General features: G+C 45.1%; 1 protein-coding gene across 1 annotated transcript; it reads right to left on the reverse strand.

Moving 5' to 3' along the window:
- Positions 1 to 3165: 3165 nt before the first annotated feature.
- Positions 3166 to 8702, reverse strand: nppc (natriuretic peptide C; the record flags this gene model as incomplete). The annotated part of the gene is made up of 3 exons (XM_080018758.1): positions 3166 to 3301; positions 7363 to 7660; positions 8610 to 8702. 2 exons carry the CDS (start codon positions 8700 to 8702, stop codon positions 7388 to 7390), a joined length of 366 nt encoding a protein of 121 aa, XP_079874884.1. The 3' UTR covers positions 3166 to 3301; positions 7363 to 7387.
- Between the last annotated feature and the right edge of the window lie 12970 nt (positions 8703 to 21672).

Genomic DNA, 21672 nt, shown 5'->3' on the forward strand with positions numbered 1-21672 from the left:
AGCTATTGCAAACTCATGTTGAACCTGAGGAAATAAAAACAAAATACTGTCCACAAAGGCTTCGTTAAAAATGCATAAACTAATCCATTCTGACGCTCTTGACAGACGTCATTTCTAATAATCGAAATCACTTCGAACTTCTTACACAATCTGTCTCTTTCTGTGTGTGTGTGTGTGTGTGTGTGTGTGTGTGTGTGTGTCTGTGGGTGTGTGTTTACAGCCTCTTGTACCGTTTGATTCTTGACAGATACACAAAAACATCACCTTTTTTACATGCAAACACCCATTCCAGCTGAGCCTTGAGTTTTTCGTCCATGCTACTGCTGGTTTCCCACTGGAAACTGGACTTCACTGTGGTGGTCTTCCCGAAGTCAATCATCTCAACGGTGTCTGTTCCTGGCCTGTTATTTTCAATGTCTTTAATAGACAGAGTCTCTCCTCATTTTCGGCACAGGTGCCTTGGTTCCAGAGACAAATACTGTACGCCAGTGGTTTAACACCGCGAGGAAATGTATCACTGCTTCATGCTTGCAATTGAGATTCATACAGAGAGAGAGAGAGAGAGAGAGAGAGAGAGAGAGAGAGAGAGAATCACCTGCAGGTGCATCCCCTTTCGGTTGCCAGTGCTGGCTCTGTCCGCCTGCAGATGCCGCCAAAAACCGCTCCCCACCACCACAGTTAAGTATACGTTTGTTTTTGGTTTTTCAAATTGTTTCTAAAATCTTCTATCACGCCGGTTCCTTTTGCATTTCTCGTGAGCACTCCGAGTTCCGAGATGGTATCCTCCTGAGGCAATCACTTTTGAGGAAACGTTCGGATTTTAGAAGGGAGTATGGAGCCACAAATCCACCTTGGAGAAAAGACTGGAAGCTACGTGCGTACTTCATGAGGGTTGGGTGGAAAACAGAGATACACTTAAAAAAAACCAACCCTGAACCTTTCCTTTAAGGCCCTGAGTCTGTGTTGGTTGGCCTTACATTGGGAGTAAAAGAATAATGGAGGAGACACGGGTAAGAAAGGGTGGAGGGTCAGCAGCATTGGGTTTTGAAAAGGTTAAAAGAGTGTAGAAATGAAAGGGAAAGGAAAGTAATAGTGTCCATGTTGACCCCTGTCCACCTCTGAAAGCACCTACAATGGGCACGTGAGCATCAGAACTGGACCATGGAGCAATGGAAGAAGGTGGCCTGGCCTGGGGTCAGGGTCCGGTCCGATGGAGAATCTGTGGGATGTGCTGGAACAACAAGTCCAATCCATTGGGGCCCCACCTACCAACTTCCAAGCCTTAAAGGATCTGGTGCTGACCTCTTGGTGCCGGATACCACAGGACACCTTCAGAGGTGTTGCGGAGTCCATGGCTCGACGACTCAGTGTGCAGAGAACAGCAGTGCACTACCCTGTTAAGTGTCCGTCTGTCCCTGACGTGAGCGCCAACCTGTGACCACTGTGTCTTTGCTGATGCACTTTGTCCTTATTTTGTTCGTGCTGTCATCATTTTTGAGACTGCTCTCCTCGGCAAGTTATATTGTTTTTGGTAAACGACGCACCTGCAATTTGGGCACTGGCTATCCTCGTTGGAACTCTGTTAGGTGGTGCACGTTGCTTTAAAGATCTGTTTATCAAACTGCTGTTTTGAATTGTGATCCCTTCAAAGTTAAATGGAGTTAGGGGGAAATTTCTGTGTATCTTACCCAGATTAGGATGAGAAGTTTAGTCGGATTGTATTTTGCAACTGGGTACACTGGAAAAATAGTGTTATACCATGAAATAACCTTGCTCAGAGGCCACCGAAGCAACGTCATGGGGTACAGGGGAGGGTTATATTCGATGACAATTAATATGCTGCCTCCTCCTCAACATCCTCCGCGAGAAATCATCAACATCATTTTTTTTGAACGCGCTGAAGATGACGGCCACAGCTAAACAGCCCGCTTTAGAAAGTCAGCCTTGCACCACGAGAGCCCAAAGAAGTAACATTGAGCCCTTACATAAGCCAAGGTGTGATAATGAAGAGGATCCTCTGCTTCTCTAGTACTGTTGTGTACATTTTAAGTTTGTGCTTGGTGATAATGTCACTGACAATCTGATTCCATAAATTCAGAGAAGGATCTCTCGATAATTTCCCTAATATCAATGGTGAGACACGTTGTGACACGGCACTTTGATGGTAGATGTTTGACCCACATGTTCCAATCTTATTTCAATATTGTTCTTTTTCACTCTTCTCTTGATTTTGTGTTCCAATGTTATCTGTTGAATATGTTTTAAAAAATCTACCTGTCAGGCTTACAACCCAAATTCTAACCCCATGTATTTGATTGTCATTATTTGAAGGCTCTCTGACTTGAAATAGTCTCTGCTTGAAGTTTAGGATCTTGACAGGTTTCTTAGTTTAATGTTATCCAACGGACAGACGATTTAGCGTTAATCTGTCATTGTGGCCAGATCAGTAACTTTAGATCAAGATTAAATAGATGAAATATTGACCATTGTATAATATGATACATTATTCTGTTCACAAATATGTATTTTAAAATGTATTGCTTATTTCTAGATCATGTGAAGCTATTTTAACACCCATTTCCTCACTGTGATCCAGCCAAATGTCTTAAAATGTAAATCTGACACGTACAGACCATGAAATACACAACAAGGCCACGAAGTTCCTTCAAAGTTGCGTCAAACTTTTTTTTCCTTCCCTCATTGATCCCATTTGATTTTCAACGCGGAAATATATGGAACAGAATTTAAATATTTAACAGAAGGTGCTGGAAAGGAAACAAAAATCTGCATGAACTCCAGAGGACACTTTTAAGTGCACATGAAATGTTCCTTTTTATCGTTTTGAAAACATTTACAACTATTTCAGACAAAGGAAAAGGTTACAAACAGAATTGACCTGCAGTTTGCATCCATTTTCAAAATGTTACATAAATAAAACTCATATTTATAAATATCTCTTTTTATAAACATATATAAATAGTTTTTTTTTTTTAAACATAAATACATTTATGCAGGGGGAAAATGAGTAGCAGCAACAATATACAGCTCTTTGCGATTTGTAATTTTTACACCACTGTCCGCCATCTTGTTGTGTGCATGTATGAGTTGGTCATTTATGCTTTACATATTTTTATATATATATATATATTTATATATATACGCGGGATTGTAGCATTGTCGTCTCAGTCCTCTTTTATGCTGGTCACGGTTGGCTTTTTCGTACCGAAAAAAATCCCTCGCTCAGTGATTGTTTTCCCTTCAGGCAGGAACAAACTGAATCCACGTTGTCCACGTCCATCGTCTGAGGAAAGAGGAGAGAGACAGAGGAAGGACACGTTCAGAGATTTCACCTCACACAGTTCGACCAGCGTGATCATGATTTTCGTCTTTCGTCCGTCAAGCTATCCAGCCATCAGGCCACGCTTCACACCGAAAAACACATCTGACGGCCCGGTCCTCCCTCTAGTGGCTGCACAAAAGTATGTCAGAGAAAACGGGAGACCGTCTCCTTTCCAGATCAACAGCATGTAGCTTTGCTCAGCTGGACATTCATCATGTCCCACGAATGAGAGGCATCATTTTATGTACGATACTTATTCACTTGGTTTTAAATCCAATTCCAAAAAAACCCCAACTTGGCTGACATGTCTTCCGGTCGTACCACTGGATTGAAAGTTGTCGCATCAGTTGGAAAACTTAAATGCATCCCTGAGCCTCAGTGAGTCACAGCTTTTTGGGGATAATGTGACTTCCCACAGGAATGAATGAATGGACTTCTGGTTTGTTGTTGTCGTTTGTCCAAAGTTAAGCCTCTGAGAAGTACAAGCTATTAATGTATTACACCGCTATGCGGAATACTCGATTCTGATTGGTCAATAGCAGCAATCGGCGCTCAGTCATTTCGGAAAATAATGACCACTGATCTGTTAATAATGGTAATGTTAACGCAGGGTAGTGGTACCACCTAGTGATGCTACAGAGAAACCTCAATTGAAGAATCGAAGACAGATATGTCTGATTTCACATGAATAAAAGTAAGTATGTTTGTCATATGCAAATAGAGTGCCACGTTGTTGCAGCGTCGGCTACGTTGCTGTGGACTATTTTGTGAACGAGTCCTTGTGAGGGCCGGCACCAAAAAGCATATCCCATGAACCCACCTCCACCCTGACCCCCATTAGGATAAAGCCACAAAAACCACAGAAATGCCTCGCAGCCTGCAGGGCGAGCCGTGCGTCATTTGGCTCCCCCACATTTTAACACACCTTTTTAATAAAACAAAGAAAAGGGATTTCCTGTCCTACATCCTGCCTTTCCATGCATGTTTGATGTGTGTGTGTGGGGGGAGAGAGAGAGAGCGAGAGAGAGAGAGAGAGAGAGAGAGAGACACACAGCAGCATTTAAACCTAAAGTCTCTCTTCCCGTCAGCCATCCCAGCCTCTCTTAACCGCTATGTTGAGTTGAGCTGAGTAAATAGCGCATAATCCGCTCCATTTCTTGAGCGATCTCCCGTCGTTCCCGTGATGGTTGGGAAACCGGATTCAGCGGATTTCATCATTTATGGTCATATTTAAGGATGTGAATGTCGAATTCCCGAAAAACCAACGGTCGCGACGGCCATGGAGCAGTTCAGGTGGGATTTGTCTTTGTGTTCCGGCCCCAGGGAGGGATACGAGGTTCTGCTGGTTACTTCTCACACAGTTTGGTTAGCGACCCGGGATGAGAGGTAACCGTGGCGACCATGTCATCACTAAGCTGCGGAATGAAAACCTTTGTTTGCAGAGTTTGCTCATTTGATTCTTTCTCGCGTTCTCTCTTTCTTTTCTGTTTCCTTCCCCTCTTTCCCCGTCTTCCCTCTTTCTCGGACTGTTTCCTTCCCTCTTTCCCGCTTTTCTCTCTGTCAACTTTCTTTCTTCTTTTTTGCCCTTTCATTCTTTCGTCCTCTCTTCATGCTGACCTCCCTCCCTCCCTCCCTCCCTCCCTCACTATCAGCATGTCTTCTCCTCCATCCCTCCCTCCTTCCCTTCCTCCCTCCACCCCCCCTTCCTTCAGCTCAACACCAGCATGTCTTCTCCTCCGTCCCTCCCTTCTTCATTCCTCCCTCCCCCCTCTCTCTCTTCCTTCAACTCACCATCACCACGTGTTCCCCTCCCTCCTTCCCTTCCTCCCTCCCCCCTCTCCCCCTTCCTTCAGCTCACCACCAGCATGTCTTCTCCTCCATCCCTCCCTCCTTCATCCCTCCCTTCCACCCCTCTCCCTTCCTCCAACTCACCCCCGGCGTGTCTTCTCCTCCATCCCTCCCTTCCACCCCTCTCTCCCTGCCTCCAACTCACACCCCCCGGCGTGTCTTCTCCTCCATCCCTCCCTTCCACCCCTCTCTCCCTTCCTCCAACTCACCCCCGGCGTGTCTTCCTCATCCCTCCCTTCCACCCCTCTCTCCCTGCCTCCAACTCACACCCCCCGGCGTGTCTTCTCCTCCATCCCTCCCTTCCACCCCTCTCTCCCTTCCTCCAACTCACCCCCGGCGTGTCTTCTCCTCCATCCCTCCCTTCCACCCCTCTCTCCCTTCCTCCAACCCCCCCCCCGGCGTGTCTTCTCCTCCATCCCTCCCTTCCACCCCTCTCTCCCTGCCTCCAACCAGCCCCCCCCCCCCCCCCCCCCCGGCGTGTCTTCTCCTCCATCCCTCCCTTCCACCCCTCTCTCCCTGCCTCCAACTCACACCCCCCGGCATGTCTTCTCCTCCATCCCTCCCTTCCACCCCTCTCTCCCTTCCTCCAACTCACCCCCGGCGTGTCTTCCTCATCCCTCCCTTCCACCCCTCTCTCCCTGCCTCCAACTCACACCCCCCGGCGTGTCTTCTCCTCCATCCCTCCCTTCCACCCCTCTCTCCCTTCCTCCAACTCACCCCCGGCGTGTCTTCTCCTCCATCCCTCCCTTCCACCCCTCTCTCCCTTCCTCCAACCCCCCCCCCGGCGTGTCTTCTCCTCCATCCCTCCCTTCCACCCCTCTCTCCCTGCCTCCAACCAGCCCCCCCCCCCCCCCCCCCCCCGGCGTGTCTTCTCCTCCATCCCTCCCTTCCACCCCTCTCTCCCTGCCTCCAACTCACACCCCCCGGCATGTCTTCTCCTCCATCCCTCCCTTCCACCCCTCTCTCCCTTCCTCCAACTCACCCCCGGCGTGTCTTCCTCATCCCTCCCTTCCACCCCTCTCTCCCTGCCTCCAACTCACACCCCCCGGCGTGTCTTCTCCTCCATCCCTCCCTTCCACCCCTCTCTCCCTTCCTCCAACTCACCCCCGGCGTGTCTTCTCCTCCATCCCTCCCTTCCACCCCTCTCTCCCTTCCTCCAACCCCCCCCCCGGCGTGTCTTCTCCTCCATCCCTCCCTTCCACCCCTCTCTCCCTTCCTCCAACCCCCCCCCCCGGCGTGTCTTCTCCTCCATCCCTCCCTTCCACCCCTCTCTCCCTGCCTCCAACTCACACCCCCCGGCGTGTCTTCTCCTCCATCCCTCCCTTCCACCCCTCTCTCCCTTCCTCCAACCCCCCCCCCCGGCGTGTCTTCTCCTCCATCCCTCCCTTCCACCCCTCTCTCCCTGCCTCCAACTCACACCCCCCGGCGTGTCTTCTCCTCCATCCCTCCCTTCCACCCCTCTCTCCCTTCCTCCAACCCCCCCCCCCGGCGTGTCTTCTCCTCCATCCCTCCCTTCCACCCCTCTCTCCCTGCCTCCAACTCACACCCCCCGGCGTGTCTTCTCCTCCATCCCTCCCTTCCACCCCTCTCTCCCTTCCTCCAACCCCCCCCCCCGGCGTGTCTTCTCCTCCATCCCTCCCTTCCACCCCTCTCTCCCTTCCTCCAACCCCCCCCCCGGCGTGTCTTCTCCTCCATCCCTCCCTTCCACCCCTCTCTCCCTGCCTCCAACTCACACCCCCCGGCGTGTCTTCTCCTCCATCCCTCCCTTCCACCCCTCTCTCCCTTCCTCCAACCCCCCCCCCGGCGTGTCTTCTCCTCCATCCCTCCCTTCCACCCCTCTCTCCCTGCCTCCAACTCACACCCCCCGGCGTGTCTTCTCCTCCATCCCTCCCTTCCACCCCTCTCTCCCTTCCTCCAACCCCCCCCCCGGCGTGTCTTCTCCTCCATCCCTCCCTTCCACCCCTCTCTCCCTTCCTCCAACTCACCCCCGGCGTGTCTTCTCCTCCATCCCTCCCATCCCCCCCTCTCTCCCTGCCTCCAACTCCCCCCCCCGGCGTGTCTTCTCCTCCATCCCTCCCTTCCACCCCTCTCTCCCTGCCTCCAACTCACACCCCTCGGCGTGTCTTCTCCTCCATCCCTCCCACCCCCCCCCTCTCTCCCTGCCTCCAACTCACCATCAGAGTGTCTCCTCCTCCTTCTCTAGCAGCCCATGCCGCTGATGGTTCCTATTCTGTCCATCTTGTGTCCGAAGCAGCCGCTCCGGGCCGTGGACCCTCCCTTCTTGGTTCCGGCCTTGTGTCTCCGCGGGGCGGGAGGCTCGTTCATGAGGCGCGCCCACATGCCCCGGGCACGCGTGTCCACGCGCAGCTCTCGTAGTAAGCGTAGCCGGGAGCGCGCGCTCTCCAACCTCCGCTCGCGCTCCTCGGACTGCACGAGCTCCGCCAGCTCGTCGCCCAGGAGGCTGCGGAGAGTCTGACGCAAAACGACAACGACAAACTTCAGTCATGACGATGACGACATAGAATTGGGTATTAAAGAAACGTCATGCGTAAGCTTGGGCAATCGCAGATCAGAATCAGAAATACTTGAATCGTCCCGGGGGGAAATTACTGCTGGATAAAGTGAACTCAGCATGTAATTCCTCCTGTATGAAAATATTGAAGACATGAACTCTTTATTTCAACTATATAAAATATAGAGAAAAAAACAGAAAAATATCTTATCTTTTTTTTTTTTTTGTATTCAGCCGAGTAGACCTTCGCAGAAAAACGTTATGTGCCATGAAACTCGACTATAGCGTCACACATACGCAAGCGATTGAGTACGGGGCAATTAAAACGTGGATATTTGCCTTTCACTTGCCTTTCATTTGCGAAATTAAATTACACGCTTGGATCCCAGTTATTTAAAATGTTCTTATAATTCCATTTTTACGCCAAAAAAACAACTTTTGATAAACACAGTTCAGCCATCGCTTTCACGTGATTTGATCCACGCGCAAAAAGAACAGGCAGGTGTTTGCCTAAACTTGCGTTGACTGAACCACAAAGCTTACCCTAATGGCAACAAAAATACGTCAACCAGGCTTATTATGAATGGACAGTGAATGTCGAGGGAAAAATAGCTTCAGGTTTTGGTAAATGATCTGGTGAGGTCACCGTAAGAAGGCACGGTATGTTTCCAAACGCCTCTGTTTGCAAGCCATGCCATAATAACACACACTGCGCCTTTTTTAAGTGCCGACGTGCTGAAAAGTGGAGATCCTAACGTTTGGAATAAGCAAGGTGAGTCGTAAGGATACACGTTCAACATGATTTAAGTATCATCCAATCTGAGGTGTGAAATACCCGGAGGCGGAACCAAACAAATCCAATAAGTCACGGAAACTGTTGTCGTTTAGTGTATGATTTATTTCTCTTACCTTCTGCTGCGCCTGGGTTAAGGGCTTGGCCCCGGTCCTCACTGAAAGCAGGGTTATTACAAGTCCACAAGCCACCAAATGCGACAAGTTCATTTTGAGTGCCGTGCGTAAGAGGCTCCTCTGGTGCGGGCTGGAGAGTCTGGGAGAGATATACCAGAAGTATCACTCGGTCGCACCAGATACTTTTGCTTTCTTCCCTCGGAAGGTTCCTTTTACTCCAAAGCTCCCACAGTGCTGCTCTAAATGTGGATATTCCCACTCGGTGCTTTATAGCCGGGCATGGTGATGTCATGATACCTGCGTAATGGTCCTCCCTTCCCCCTGACACCTCGCCAACTCCCCCCTTTTCCTCCGTGTACCTGCGTCTGAGCACGTCATGCGAGTGATGAATTAGAAGATACAAGCTCAGGCCATTGTGCGTTTTTTGGGGGGAAATTGGATATATGTTCTTTTTTTTTAATTTTAATTTTTTTTTTAATTTTACCTTGGATCTTCAATGGAAAGAGGTCAGCCGTTGTCCTCTTCAGTCTTTCCTGACGCCAATTTTAATTTCGATGTTGCCAAATGCATTTATTATAGGCTATCCACTATCTATCCATCCATCCATCCATCCATCCATCCATCCATCCATCCATCCATCCAATACAGGGCTGTAACCCAATTTGACTCGTCTTCAGCCAAGATTTGGCGTGAAGAGTACAAGAAAAAAAATGAATAAAACAAAATGAAATAGCAAGCAAAAAAGAAAAACGTTGCAAAAATTACCCCGAATGGCGTATTTATTTCACACGCTGTAACCTGATAGTCGTGGACAGTTACGCGTTACGCAGGGATTTCACTAATGTGGCCAAAACGCGCACACATGATCCAAGGTTGTGATCATTAGCTTGGACTCATGGGCGAATAAAAAAAAAAAAATGCTTACGTAAACCTACGTATTTTTGTTTGATTTATCCTCTTCAAACACCCAAGAAACCTAGGTTTCTCCTAATTTAAGCATTTTTTCGAACCAAATTGATCCAATGACTCAATTTGTGTCACAGTCTCTAACAACGACTTCCACTTGATTAAAGTGAAAGTCGAGTATGACGTAGTCATACTTTATAACATAGTTATAATATACATTGTATATGCATATATCTGAATTACGTATTATAACTACGTTATTACTAGACCTATAACGTCCATGCGTTGATAGATTTTTTTATTTTGGTCTGGCGTTGGTAGGCTACCGTGTTTAAATGTCAAATAATTCATCATATGATTATACTAATAATATATGCGACAAATATTGTTTCTAAAAGGGAGTCAGTGTGCAATGTGAGCGCAGCTTTCCAAGGACGCGCTGCACCTGCGCCAAGTGCGTACAGTGTTGTATGTGTGTGTTTGGAGTGTGTGTTTGCAGTCCACTGATGGATTGTTGGTGGACAGCACACGCACGCACGCACGCACACACAGACACACAGACACACACACACACACACACACACACACACACACACACACACACACACACACACACACACACACACACACACACACACACATTCAATGTCTCTAATAGTCCTGCTGATGCTGACCACATGCACGCCAATCAGCCACGCACGCACCGTGCAGCACCGTCTGCTCTGCAACACAGAGTGGCAGTGTTTGCCCACAGCCCTGGTCCCACGTTTACGCCATCGATTTATTTGCAGCTCCCAATTTCGCTGAAAAACACCCACTGCATTGGACTTATTGTACCAACTTAAAAAAAAAAAAAGTTTTAGTTTGTGAAGCCTTTATATTTTTTACTTAAAATATACATCTTAATGTCTCAACTTCAAGTCGAGAACACCCAAGAAATATCATTTTTTATAAATGTTTTGGAACCTTTTCCCTTTAAAGTCGGTCCAATGAAGCATTTGTTTTCTTTGTAATAAGTAGTGTTTTTATAGTTATGGTGGGAAAACATGAGGAAATCACAAGTAACATTTTCTAAATCAATATGAGTTCTATATATCTGAGTTAATACTGCAAATCACCTCACAGGGATAAGGGGTGGATGATTTTCAGTTGGTGGGGTCATCAGGTCATTGTGCTGCAGTTGTCTCCCCCACACATTAACACATTAAAGAAGTAATCCGTAAGATTATTTTGTAAAAACAAAATCCCATACTTCATATCCATCCCATATTTGTTTATCAGATGCTTTATACGAAACAGTCATTCAATGTATTTGCGTTTTGTCCTCCTCTATATGCTTTTTCCATTGTTGGTGGTGGGGTCTGCCGGTGTTCAAACTGTCAACTTGTCCGACACCACTTCCCATCACAATTAAGTTTGTGCTATGTTTGCTGTATAACCTTATTCTCAGTTCCCCAAATAAGGAAGACAAAATAAAATTCATTTGTAAACAAATAAAAAACACATTGGCAATAATAAGCCAAAGATGATTATGGTTTCAATTTTGCTTTTTGTCCATTAGGTTGGCTACGCTTGCACAGTGGCAGAAACTTCAAATGGATAGATAGATAGATAGATAGATAGATAGATAGATAGATAGATAGAAGAAGAATCTTTAATTATCCCACTGCCCACCCTGTAACACCACCACCAAAGGCTTGTCTGGTGACAACAGTGGCTGATGCATAGCGCTCTCCTTGACGTCTCCAACATCATTTCTGCTCAACGTGAATCGACTTTCATCAGAGAACAGCACTGAGGCCACTGGTCCCTCGTCCAGCGTAAATGCTCCCTGGCCCGTGCAAGATGATGATGCCTGTGCCTGGTGGTGTGGTCAGGTACCCTTGCAGGTCGTCTAACACGTAGACCACGCTGATGTAAACCGTTTCGAATGGTCTGACATGACACTTGGATGCCTCTCACCTCCCTTAAATGTGCCTGGAGTTGAGTGGCATTCATCATCCGGTTCCACAGGGCACTGTTCACAATGAAGCGCTCATCAGTGTGGGATGTGGCCAAAGGACGTCCACTTCTTTGCCTTTCTGTGACTCTTCCAGTCTCTCTGTATCTCTGTTGGAACCTGCTGATGACACTCTCTGCTCTGTGACACTCTAAGCTCAGTGGTCACTTCCCTCTGAGAACATCCTGTTTGAAGCCTCGCAACGGCGAGGTACTGTTGATCTGTTGAAGGTGTCGTCTTGGTCTCAAGATGTCAAAATGTGAACAGCATGATGAAGAGGACTTGTTTAAATACCAATTCTAATTGAACCAGGAAATGTATTGGTCGATTCATGGATCAAACACCTGTTGTGAATTTTGCCGTTCAGCTTCTTGTTAGAGAACAGCAAGTTGTGCAAAAAGTACTGAAACACTGAACAGTTGGACATGTGCATTCAAAAGTTTAGAGAAGGTCAAATTAAGTTCACCTGTAAAGGTTATAGTGCATTTTAGGTTCATCCTGAAATTTCACCCGAAAGACAAATATCTCAAACTTTTTGTGAGTAGTGTATGTTTGGGCCTTGACAAAGAATGGGAGACACTTTTTCTTATCACGCCCTAAAAGGTATTTTTTGTACTTCTTCCTTACACTTGTCATTCAGAGTTGAGTTGCTCTTTCAACAAGCAACAACAGGGGCAAAAAAAAACCCATTTCATGTAAATATTTGAGTTTTTATTTTTTAAATTATCTTTATTTAAACATGTTTAGGGAAGCAACTCAATTGTCAAGCACAGTCTTGCACCGAGCGCAGCGTCTCGTTCATGACCTTTTGTTTCAGTGGACCACTCGGTATGACTTTAAAACAGACACCCAGGCAGATGGCAATTTGCTTTTTTTTTTTGAAGAACCAATTAAAGGCAAATATTCTCTTAAACACCACGAGCATGAAGTTTTCTGACATGAGTCACACGTTCCTTATTTCCCCCTCGCCGGCCGTGCACCACAGGCTTGCCTTTTGGTTTACTTACTCTCATTTGTTGTCACACACACATTGAGTACTTTTTAGGGGTTTTCTAGCGCTCTGCTTCAGGGTGACGTACAATGAATAGGACACACAGGAGGACGCTGGACACGCTAGCTCCCGCAGAGATTCCACTTGCGACATTTCTCTCACAGAATACTCCCCATGAGCTTTGCGGCCGATGGTGAGCGTAATTTTCCCAAAGATATACCTGTGTCTTTCCAAAATTGTGGACAAATTCTTATCCACGTAAAGGGGTTTGTCGTGGTGAGGATTGCTGCATTGCCGTACAATTAACAGAAAAAAAGCCAATTATACAAAAATTGCCAAAAAAAAGGAAACAAAAATAGCCAAAGATATAGAATATACAACGTGCGGCAGGATAATTCGATCTATGTGTGTCACCGATAGAGATGGAAAATCCCAGGCTCAGGAAGTAAAATTGCGCCATGTTTTCGCTCCAGCCATGAACTGATCCAAATGATTTCCCTCATTATTTGGTATACTCTGGGTTGTTGCTAATTAGCAAATCCAATGTGGTGGACTCAAAATACCGGGGAGGACATTAAATCCACTCTCACCTGGAGTGTTCCACCTCTGGACTCACCGAGTTGTACATCAAGTCGTTTTCAGTGGTTAATTTGGCGACGGCCTGACGCCGTCCGCATATCCGGATGTTTCGGACGGTTTAGAAGGACGCGCATCGCCGCATTTGTGCGTCCATTCCCACGGATCGTATGAACGGAGCTAGCGGAGATGAAGGGTTTACCTCTCACCACCGAGGCCGAGTCGCCCTCCATGGATGACCTTGGGGCCCGCGGCAACATCACTAGAAGAGCGATGCAGGCTGGCGAGTTCATCCCAAAGTAACGAGGATGTGACATGACCGGAGGGGTCATGTCACATCCTCGTTACTTTGGGACGAACTTCCACACGGCATTCTTCTTCCTCTTGTTCATTGCTCTATTCTAGACTTTTTAACAAGCTGAGGTGTACACATATTTTCGTCGTGTCGCAAGTGCGGTGTCACAAGTTCGCCTTTTTATGTATTTTAACAATGTTTCCCGATGACATCACAAGGGCTTTCTGAAAAGCACCTCTTCTTTCGACTACTACGTCTTTCCCCGCAAATTGTCATCCGCTTTATTTTAAAATGCTTTTTTCAGCTTTGATGTGGCTATAGAGGAGAAGCACCAAAAAAACCCAAAAACACTTTGACTGGTTTGCATCGGGAGCCCGTGCCCCGGACGCAGCCGCGTGCTCGCCGTAGCCGCTTTTCTCTCCAACCGGAGGATTGGGTGTCTCGGTCGGTTCTCTGTTTTTTTTTTTGTTTTGTTTTTTTTGCGCAAGACGAACTACAAGGCCGCTCGGAGGCTATAAATAGCTTTTTTATTATGCAGCCGTTATAATGCCTTTTGCACAAGTGCAGCAGTGCTAAAGGCTTCTGCATGTGCCAACGGCAGAGTGCCCATACACTGGAGAGGATACGCCAGGGGTGCCCGTGTGCACAGGTTGTCCATTAGAGGCCGTGCTGAGGCAAACACGTGCACGTACGTACATGCCAGCCTGCAAATGGGTGATGAATGCACACAAAGTCAGTCAGTCACAGCAGCTCTGAGCCCATAGGAAATAGAAATGCTCTGATGGAGTGTTCCTTCTTGCTGTTCAATCACTCTCTATTTTGATGTCTTTCTGTCATTTGTTCTCTGCAAATCTCTTTGAGGTGAATTCGTTTTTTAAGAAACAACTCCAGTGAATAACGCAATACAACAAATCCTGACTTATTTTGTAGTTGGAGCTTGTAGAATAATATATTGTGTATTGCAATAGATTATATATTGTTTATATATTGTATACAGGTACTCCTCACCTTACAACCTACCTGTTTAACGACCGTTCAGACTTACGACCAGCTCACTGACCAGTCTGTATTGCTCGCTGTGTATAATACTGCAGCGTGCCCGCTGCGTGTGCTGAGTCTCAGCGTCAAGCATCTCATCGCGCATCACCCTTTATATATTATGTACACTATGAATACTATATACACTTAACACTATATATACTATATACACTATATACACTATATATACTGTATATACTATATACACTTTATATACTATATACAGTATATACACTGTATACATCTCATCTCATCACCATTCTCAGTCTTATTCTCTTTCCCACAGTCTGTCAGTAACCGCTACTCCAGCGTTCACGCCCCCTTACCGTGAAATAACACGGGTCCTCGCTTATCCACCAATCCACATAACAACCTTGTCCTAGGAACAGAATTGGTGGTTAAGTGAGGAGTACCTGTATTGCTGTAGATGGTATACTGTATATTGCTATAGATTATATATTGTATATTGCTGGAGATGGTATACTGTATATTGCTATAAATTATATATTGTATATTGCTGGAGATGGTATATTGCTATAGATTATATATTGTATATTGCTGGAGATGGTATACTGTATATTGCTATACAATAAAGAGTTGCTTTACAGTACATGATATATTGTATATTACTATAGATTGTACAGTATATTGTTATAGATGGTATATTGCTATAGATCATGCATTGTATATTGCTATAGATGATATATTGTATATTTTTATCGATGGTAAATCCCAATGAAAATAAGATGGGTATTTTATTATTATAAACTGAGAAGTTCCTTAAATTCAGTTGTGCCACCCAATGACAGAGTTGGAGTTGGTTGTGCAGAAAAAAGAGGGGGATGATAGAAAAATCCACAAGTGGAAAAAACTCATATGAACAACAGGGTTTTACTGCTTCTTCCAAAACATGCACTTTGTGTTTTTTTTTTTTTTGCTTAATTGTAATTCCATAACTTTTAACGTCCACATGATATTTGTCCAGACTGAGGGACGGCAGAAACGCTGGAAACAGGTCTGACATCTGCAAACAATTCAAATTGTCTATAAAATTGATGTGGCCATTAATTTCGGAACACGGCGACGCGTTTTGATGTCCGTGTTATGATGTCCGTTAACAGCATCAATAGAAACCGAATCCAAACTGGAATCAGAATGTGTTGAGTATTTTATTGGCGTCCCATCACTTATACTCTAATGAAACATCCCCAGTTGGAGTGACAATTTTACGCGTTTAATCATTGAAACACATATAATACCATGATAAGTTCAAAGAAGAAAATACATTTATTTATTTTTAAACCTTTATATATTTATTTCAGTTTTCCAATTTTTTTTTGTACTTTGAAAAAGCTTTATTTTTGATATTCAGGGGAAAGGGTTCAGCAAAGGCAATGTGTCATTGTCAAGAATTTGATACTGAAATTCCAATAGGTAACCAAAACATATTCTAAAAATGTCACACGACGTTGGCGAGTTCCGATAGTGGAACAAAAGCCGTCTCTAGTTGATGCATTTTTGATCAAAATTTTTTCGGTCTGCCTCTTATTTGAATGTGGCTTATATTAGGTAGCTCCAAAATAATAAACTGCACATGTATAAATCACAGCTGAGTTGAGTCATATAAAGTGCCATATTGGTGCCATATTTGGAGCATTCTCCTCCATGTCACAACACAACATCACCACAAATACTCCTTGGCAGACGTGTTTTTTCTAAGCCCAGAAATGTGTGTGTGTGTGTGTGTGTGTGTGTGTGTGTGTGTGTGTGTGTGTGTGTGTGTGTGTGCGTGCGTGCGTATGCGTATGCGTGTAACTTGTGTTTTCCAAGCCACGTGGAAAAAACACATGGCATTTTTGGGGTTTGTGTGGCACAAGCCGCGACAAACCCATGTGGAAACCGGACATATCATCTCAGATATGTCATCTGGAGTCAAGGCTCCGAATAATCTACAGGATCCGTCCTATTTGGAGACTTTTAACACTGAGGAGCTCCAATTACTTTTAGGGCTGTTTCCCTCACAATATTTACAAGTCATGAGCCTATAAATAGGTGATTTGCCGTGAAGCCACAGTGACTCACTGACATCCAATATCCATAATCATGGTCTCACGGCAGTTCACCGTCAGTCGCCAGGATAAAAGTTTGCTCGCGTTGCAATACCGTTGCGCTCGATTTCATGCCATTCGCTCGTATCGCGATTTTTCTTTAACCGCCTGTGAATATGGCGACAAAGAGAGTGTCGTATAGTGTAACGGCCTTCCCCCCGGGGTTCGACAACAAATAAAACAGCTTTAACTAAGTGGTCTAACGTGCTCGTAAAAGCGCTCCGTGTCTGAGGTGGAGCTGCGCTGAGGGAGTGACACAATCTGACGTTTCTTAAACAGCGGAGGGGACGGGTGGCAGGGAAACAGGTCTACAGAATAAAAAAACTGATTAAGATGTATAATAAATTGGTAACCGAAATGAAATAAAACATATCAACATGAATCAATTCACAAAACAACATATAGATGCTTTAGTCATTACTTCAGCCTATGGGTAACTATGGATGCAGTACCACGTTCAAAAAGCTTAAAAATTAAGGAATGTCTTTTGCTTGAAAGTGTTTTGCTCAAAAGTACTTTGCATGTGGGGATGGTCGGTAGTGGAACTTGATGAAGTCAAAGTTATTGTAGTTAAGTACTATTCGGTTTTCGGAGACTTTTACTCAACTACATTTGAAATCATATATCAATACTATTTTACTCCAGCACATTTAAGGTCTCAGGTCTATTGTCAGGTTTATTTTCCATTATTATCCTGCCATATGTTATTGTGCAAAGTTAATTGTGAGTTTTATTGAATATTTCACTTTTCTTTTTCACATTTTTATTGTTTGTTATTAAGAAGAGAAGAAGAATCTTTAATTATCACGCAACACACCACCCATGCACATGCTTTGGGGTGGTGGCCGGTGAAATGAGGCCTCTGCATTTAACCCATCCTGGCTTGTCCTTCCTCCGGGGGGGCAGCCAGGAGCAGTGGGCAGCATTCGTCGACGCGCCAGGGGACCTGGCGCCAGGTGCCCATCGCTGGTCAGACGGTGATGTGTGCATGTTTTTGGTGGGGGTCCTTAGTGATGGTAGGTGGAGGAAACCCCATGTGAGCACGGGGAGAACATGCAAACTCCACACAGAAAGGCTCCTATTTGGGAGATAACCCACCCGGAGCACGGTGCCAACAGTGCCCCAGGCGGGAATCGAACCCAGGACCTTCTTGCTGTGAGGCAGTAGTGCAATGCACTGCGCTGCTGTCTGTCTGTCTATAACACATTGAGTGAGTCATTTGGTTTAAAAAATGAATTCATCCAGATTTATTCTATTTATTTTTATTATATATATATATCTAAAGTAAACAATCCTATACTACTTTGTGTAAATTGTAATCAGGATGCATGTACAACACACTTTATTTGGTAATAAAGGCTATGTTATACCAGGACACTGGATATGACAAGCACTTTAAACTTTTTACTAATACTTACTAATAAAAATTACTAATCACTAATACTTTAAGTACATTTAAGAGCAAGCACTTATAAACTTTTATTCGAGTAGAAATATATATGGTAGTTGGCACTTTTCAAAATATTTCTCCATTTAAAGACACACGTTTCAAGTCATTACGGCCTAAACTTCCACCCAAGCCGACTGGAAATTCAGGCCGTTCGGACTCTGTAGGAATACAAAGCTGTCGCTCAGATCTGTGAGCGGCACCAGAGCCTTTTCTAACCAGACCAGACGTTTGACGTGGGAAGCGCGTGAGATGAACCCTGAATCTGAAGCACGGAGGTTTAGCAACTTGGTCCCACATGCCCAGCGTCGAGCAGGTGAGCTTCTGACGTCAAGTTCAGCCCCTGTGCGCACGGGCCACACAGGTGTGTATGTGTGTGTGTGTGTGTGTGTGTGTGTGTGTGTGTGTGTGTGTGTGTGTGTGTGTGTGTGTGTGTGTGTGTGTGTGTGTATAAGAGAAACACAGACTACTTATATTTACTGGACACACCAGTGATGTCCGTACGCCACTTCTATGACACCCGAGGAGGCGGTGTTTATTTTTTGTCAATATAATGTATTCAAAGTGTTACGCCGCCTGGAATTGACTGGTAAACTCATTCTGCAGTGTCTTTTATTCTCACGTATTCTAATCTCATGTAATTTTTGTTTGTTGAATATTGTCTAATCTTGTTTATTCAAGGTCCTGGTTGGATTTCGTGTGAATAAATGCTTCTTTCACCGCCATGTGGCTCCATGTGGACGTCTGGGGATTCCAGCCCAAAATGGCAGGTTCGTTAACTCCTTTAATCTCTAGTGGAAGGGGGAAAAAGCCTTTCTTTGAGACAGTTTAATTTACAGTAGAGAGATAATTCAATAAAGCTCATTTTCTTCCACTAGCCTTTTTACATGAGCGCATCAAAGCAGAAGAGAGCTGTTATTTTTTCCCTGGCCCTCTCTCTCTCTCTCTCTTTCTCTCTCTCCCTTTCTCTCTCTCTCCCTCGCCCTCTCCCTCTCTCTCTCTCTCTCTCTCTCCCTCTCTTTCTCTCTCTCCCTCTCTCTCTCTCTCTCCCTCTCTTTCTCTCTCTCCCTCTCTCTTTCTCTCTCTCCCTCTCTCTCTCTCTCTCCCTCTCTTTCTCTCTCTCTCTCTCTCTCTCTCCCTCTCTTTCTCTCTCTCTCTCTCTCTCTCTCTCTCTCTCTCTCTCTCCCTCTCTTTCTCTCTCTCCCTCTCTCTCTCTCTCTCCCTCTCTCTCTCTCTCTCTCTCTCTCTCTCCCTCTCTTTCTCTCTCTCCCTCTCTCCGCACTAAAGTAACAGCGAAGAGACATAAACTTTGAGCCGCGATGAAAGGGCATCTGACGCGCCACATAACAGGCAAAGTTAGGCTTGTCAGCCCCGGTTAAGTGCCGTTATCATAAACTTTTCATGTCACATATAATTGACTGGCTGTGAACTAATGGCACCATAACATCTAACTACCAATTCCTCACTTGTTCCGTTTTAAGGAGGCGAAGGCAGTTCTTGACTTAATGGATATTGTAGGAAGGGAGTAATGCGATTGGCTGGGAGCCACATCACTCCATGCCATCACAATAATAACGCCGCTCGTAAAATATCAAAACTTTATTTGCAAAAAACATTTAATAAAAACGCATAAATTTTGTTTTCATTATGTCATAAATTTTATATGTAGAATTTTTTTTTTTTTTCATAGCTGCACATCAAGCCCACGTAGAAAATAATAAATAATACAAAAATAATAGTTAATAAATAAATTAATAGATAGATTAAAAAATATATATATTTTTTAAATTAAGTACAAAATTAATTGCATCATTGCTGCAAAAACCGATATAAAGAATTTTGTGAAATTGTCTTTTCGGCTGCTATAGTGGCTGGGTGAAGCACATTCCCTGATACATTTCCCTTGTGAACTTCAATGTTAATGAATTTGACAGGCTGCTCAGTTTCAAATCTGAGCCCTCGATTTATTCATTCATTTATTTATAACCTCAAACATGAACCGTGAAGTGAGGGAATACTGGATTACTGCACTCGATCAGGACGATCAAGGACTGCCGTTCAGCTTGAGGTCCAAGTGAGCGGCGCTAGCTAAGCTGAAAAAAGTCTGAATAAGAGTTGTTGATTAGTTGATTTGTTCACCGCTGCCAGTGAACTGACACGCTAGTCAAGCCTCTGGCGTTAGCGTTAGCATCCGAGCTACGGCAGGCCAGAGGACATGCGTCTGGCTAAAGGGACCGAGCGCTGCAACCAGCCTTTTACAGGAGGAAAAGAAGCGAAGCACGCCAAGGTTAACCAGCATTCTGGGATTGCTGCTTTAATGGCGGCCTGCATCTCTCTGGCCCCCATCCTGACTGTCAGGATGTAGCGGGGAGTGTTCCCATGGAAAAGCCGTTAAAGTGGCTTCGGCAATGAAGACGCGGAACAAGTTTCCGTCAGGTTTTAAAGTGGCTTCAGACTCCACTCGTGTTTGAGGAGCGTATAAATTGAGTTTATCTTTCTGCTCTTTCCCTCTTAGGGGGCTACAGGTATGTCACCCTTTCACCCCCTAACCACCGCCATCCCCTTGACTTTTGGGCTAACTGCGAGGGGTCTGAGGCGGCCTGTTGTATTTGCGCTGTCTCTGTGTTGCTATGTTAACTGGCTTTTCCACTGGCCAGGGTTTGCCAGCCGTCCTTTAAAACAAGCCTCGTGCTGATTGTTCCGGATTGTACGGCGGAATCAAATTAGGCGCTGGTAATGGCTATAAAGTCCACGTCTGAGGCATTATACTCAAGGGCGTAGGCCCACCTCACATTTCCCATCCGCACTTCCTCCCGTCTCCATTTCGGTGCGCGATTGTCAGCTTTTTTTCATTAGCCAAGATAATCTGCGGGATTTGTAACTAAAACAACAAGATTTACAAAAAGGCACAAATCAATTTGGGAGAGTGAGTTCCTCAAATTAAGTATGGGGTCAAAAATCGGTAAACAATGCACCCTACCCCTTCTTCCACGGATGAGGTTTGTTTATAGAGTTTTCAGCATTGCGCTTCCCACAGCCCTTTGATTCCAGGTACATGTTCTGCTGTGCTGCACTCGTATTTATTTTTTGTTGGATTCGATTTGGGAATCCTACGGGATTTAGCCAGTTCAAAAGGACTGTAACCATTATCCTAGCGTTCTCTGCATTCATTTTCTTTTCATTTTTTCTTTTATAATAACTGCGGTAATAATCACTTGACAGATGATCTGAATCACCATGTGGGAACATTATAAATTACTTATGTGTGTAAACAGTAGCCACTGTGGCTTGTCCCACGCACTCTCGAGTGTGGCTGCATTTGGCTATACTGTATAGCCTCATTTAACCTTGTCCCGTGCGGATATAAACACAATTGTTGTTTGTTTCAAATATAGGTTGTTAAAAAGAGTCGGTAATCAATTTGAATAGTTCCATCTCTCCTACTTATCAAACATTGAGGTATTTTTATTTTCTATCCTTTGCTGCGGGCTGTAAAATTAGATTGTGGTTTTTCTCTGGCACAGCGCAAGCATGTGGATATCAGCCTTTGGTATCTAGAGCTGTACACTACATCCTTCTTCTCAGCGTTTGATGTGTGATATCGTCCCTGTCATGATTACCTCGTTGCTCAACGCCTATCAATCTTGATCGGGCTCTTGCATATTGTGACTCGCAGAATTTGCTTAAAAATGTGTAATACGTG

The sequence above is a fragment of the Zeus faber genome, assembly GCF_960531495.2.
Source record: "Zeus faber genome assembly, chromosome: 1".
NCBI classification, from domain to species: domain Eukaryota; kingdom Metazoa; phylum Chordata; class Actinopteri; order Zeiformes; family Zeidae; genus Zeus; species Zeus faber.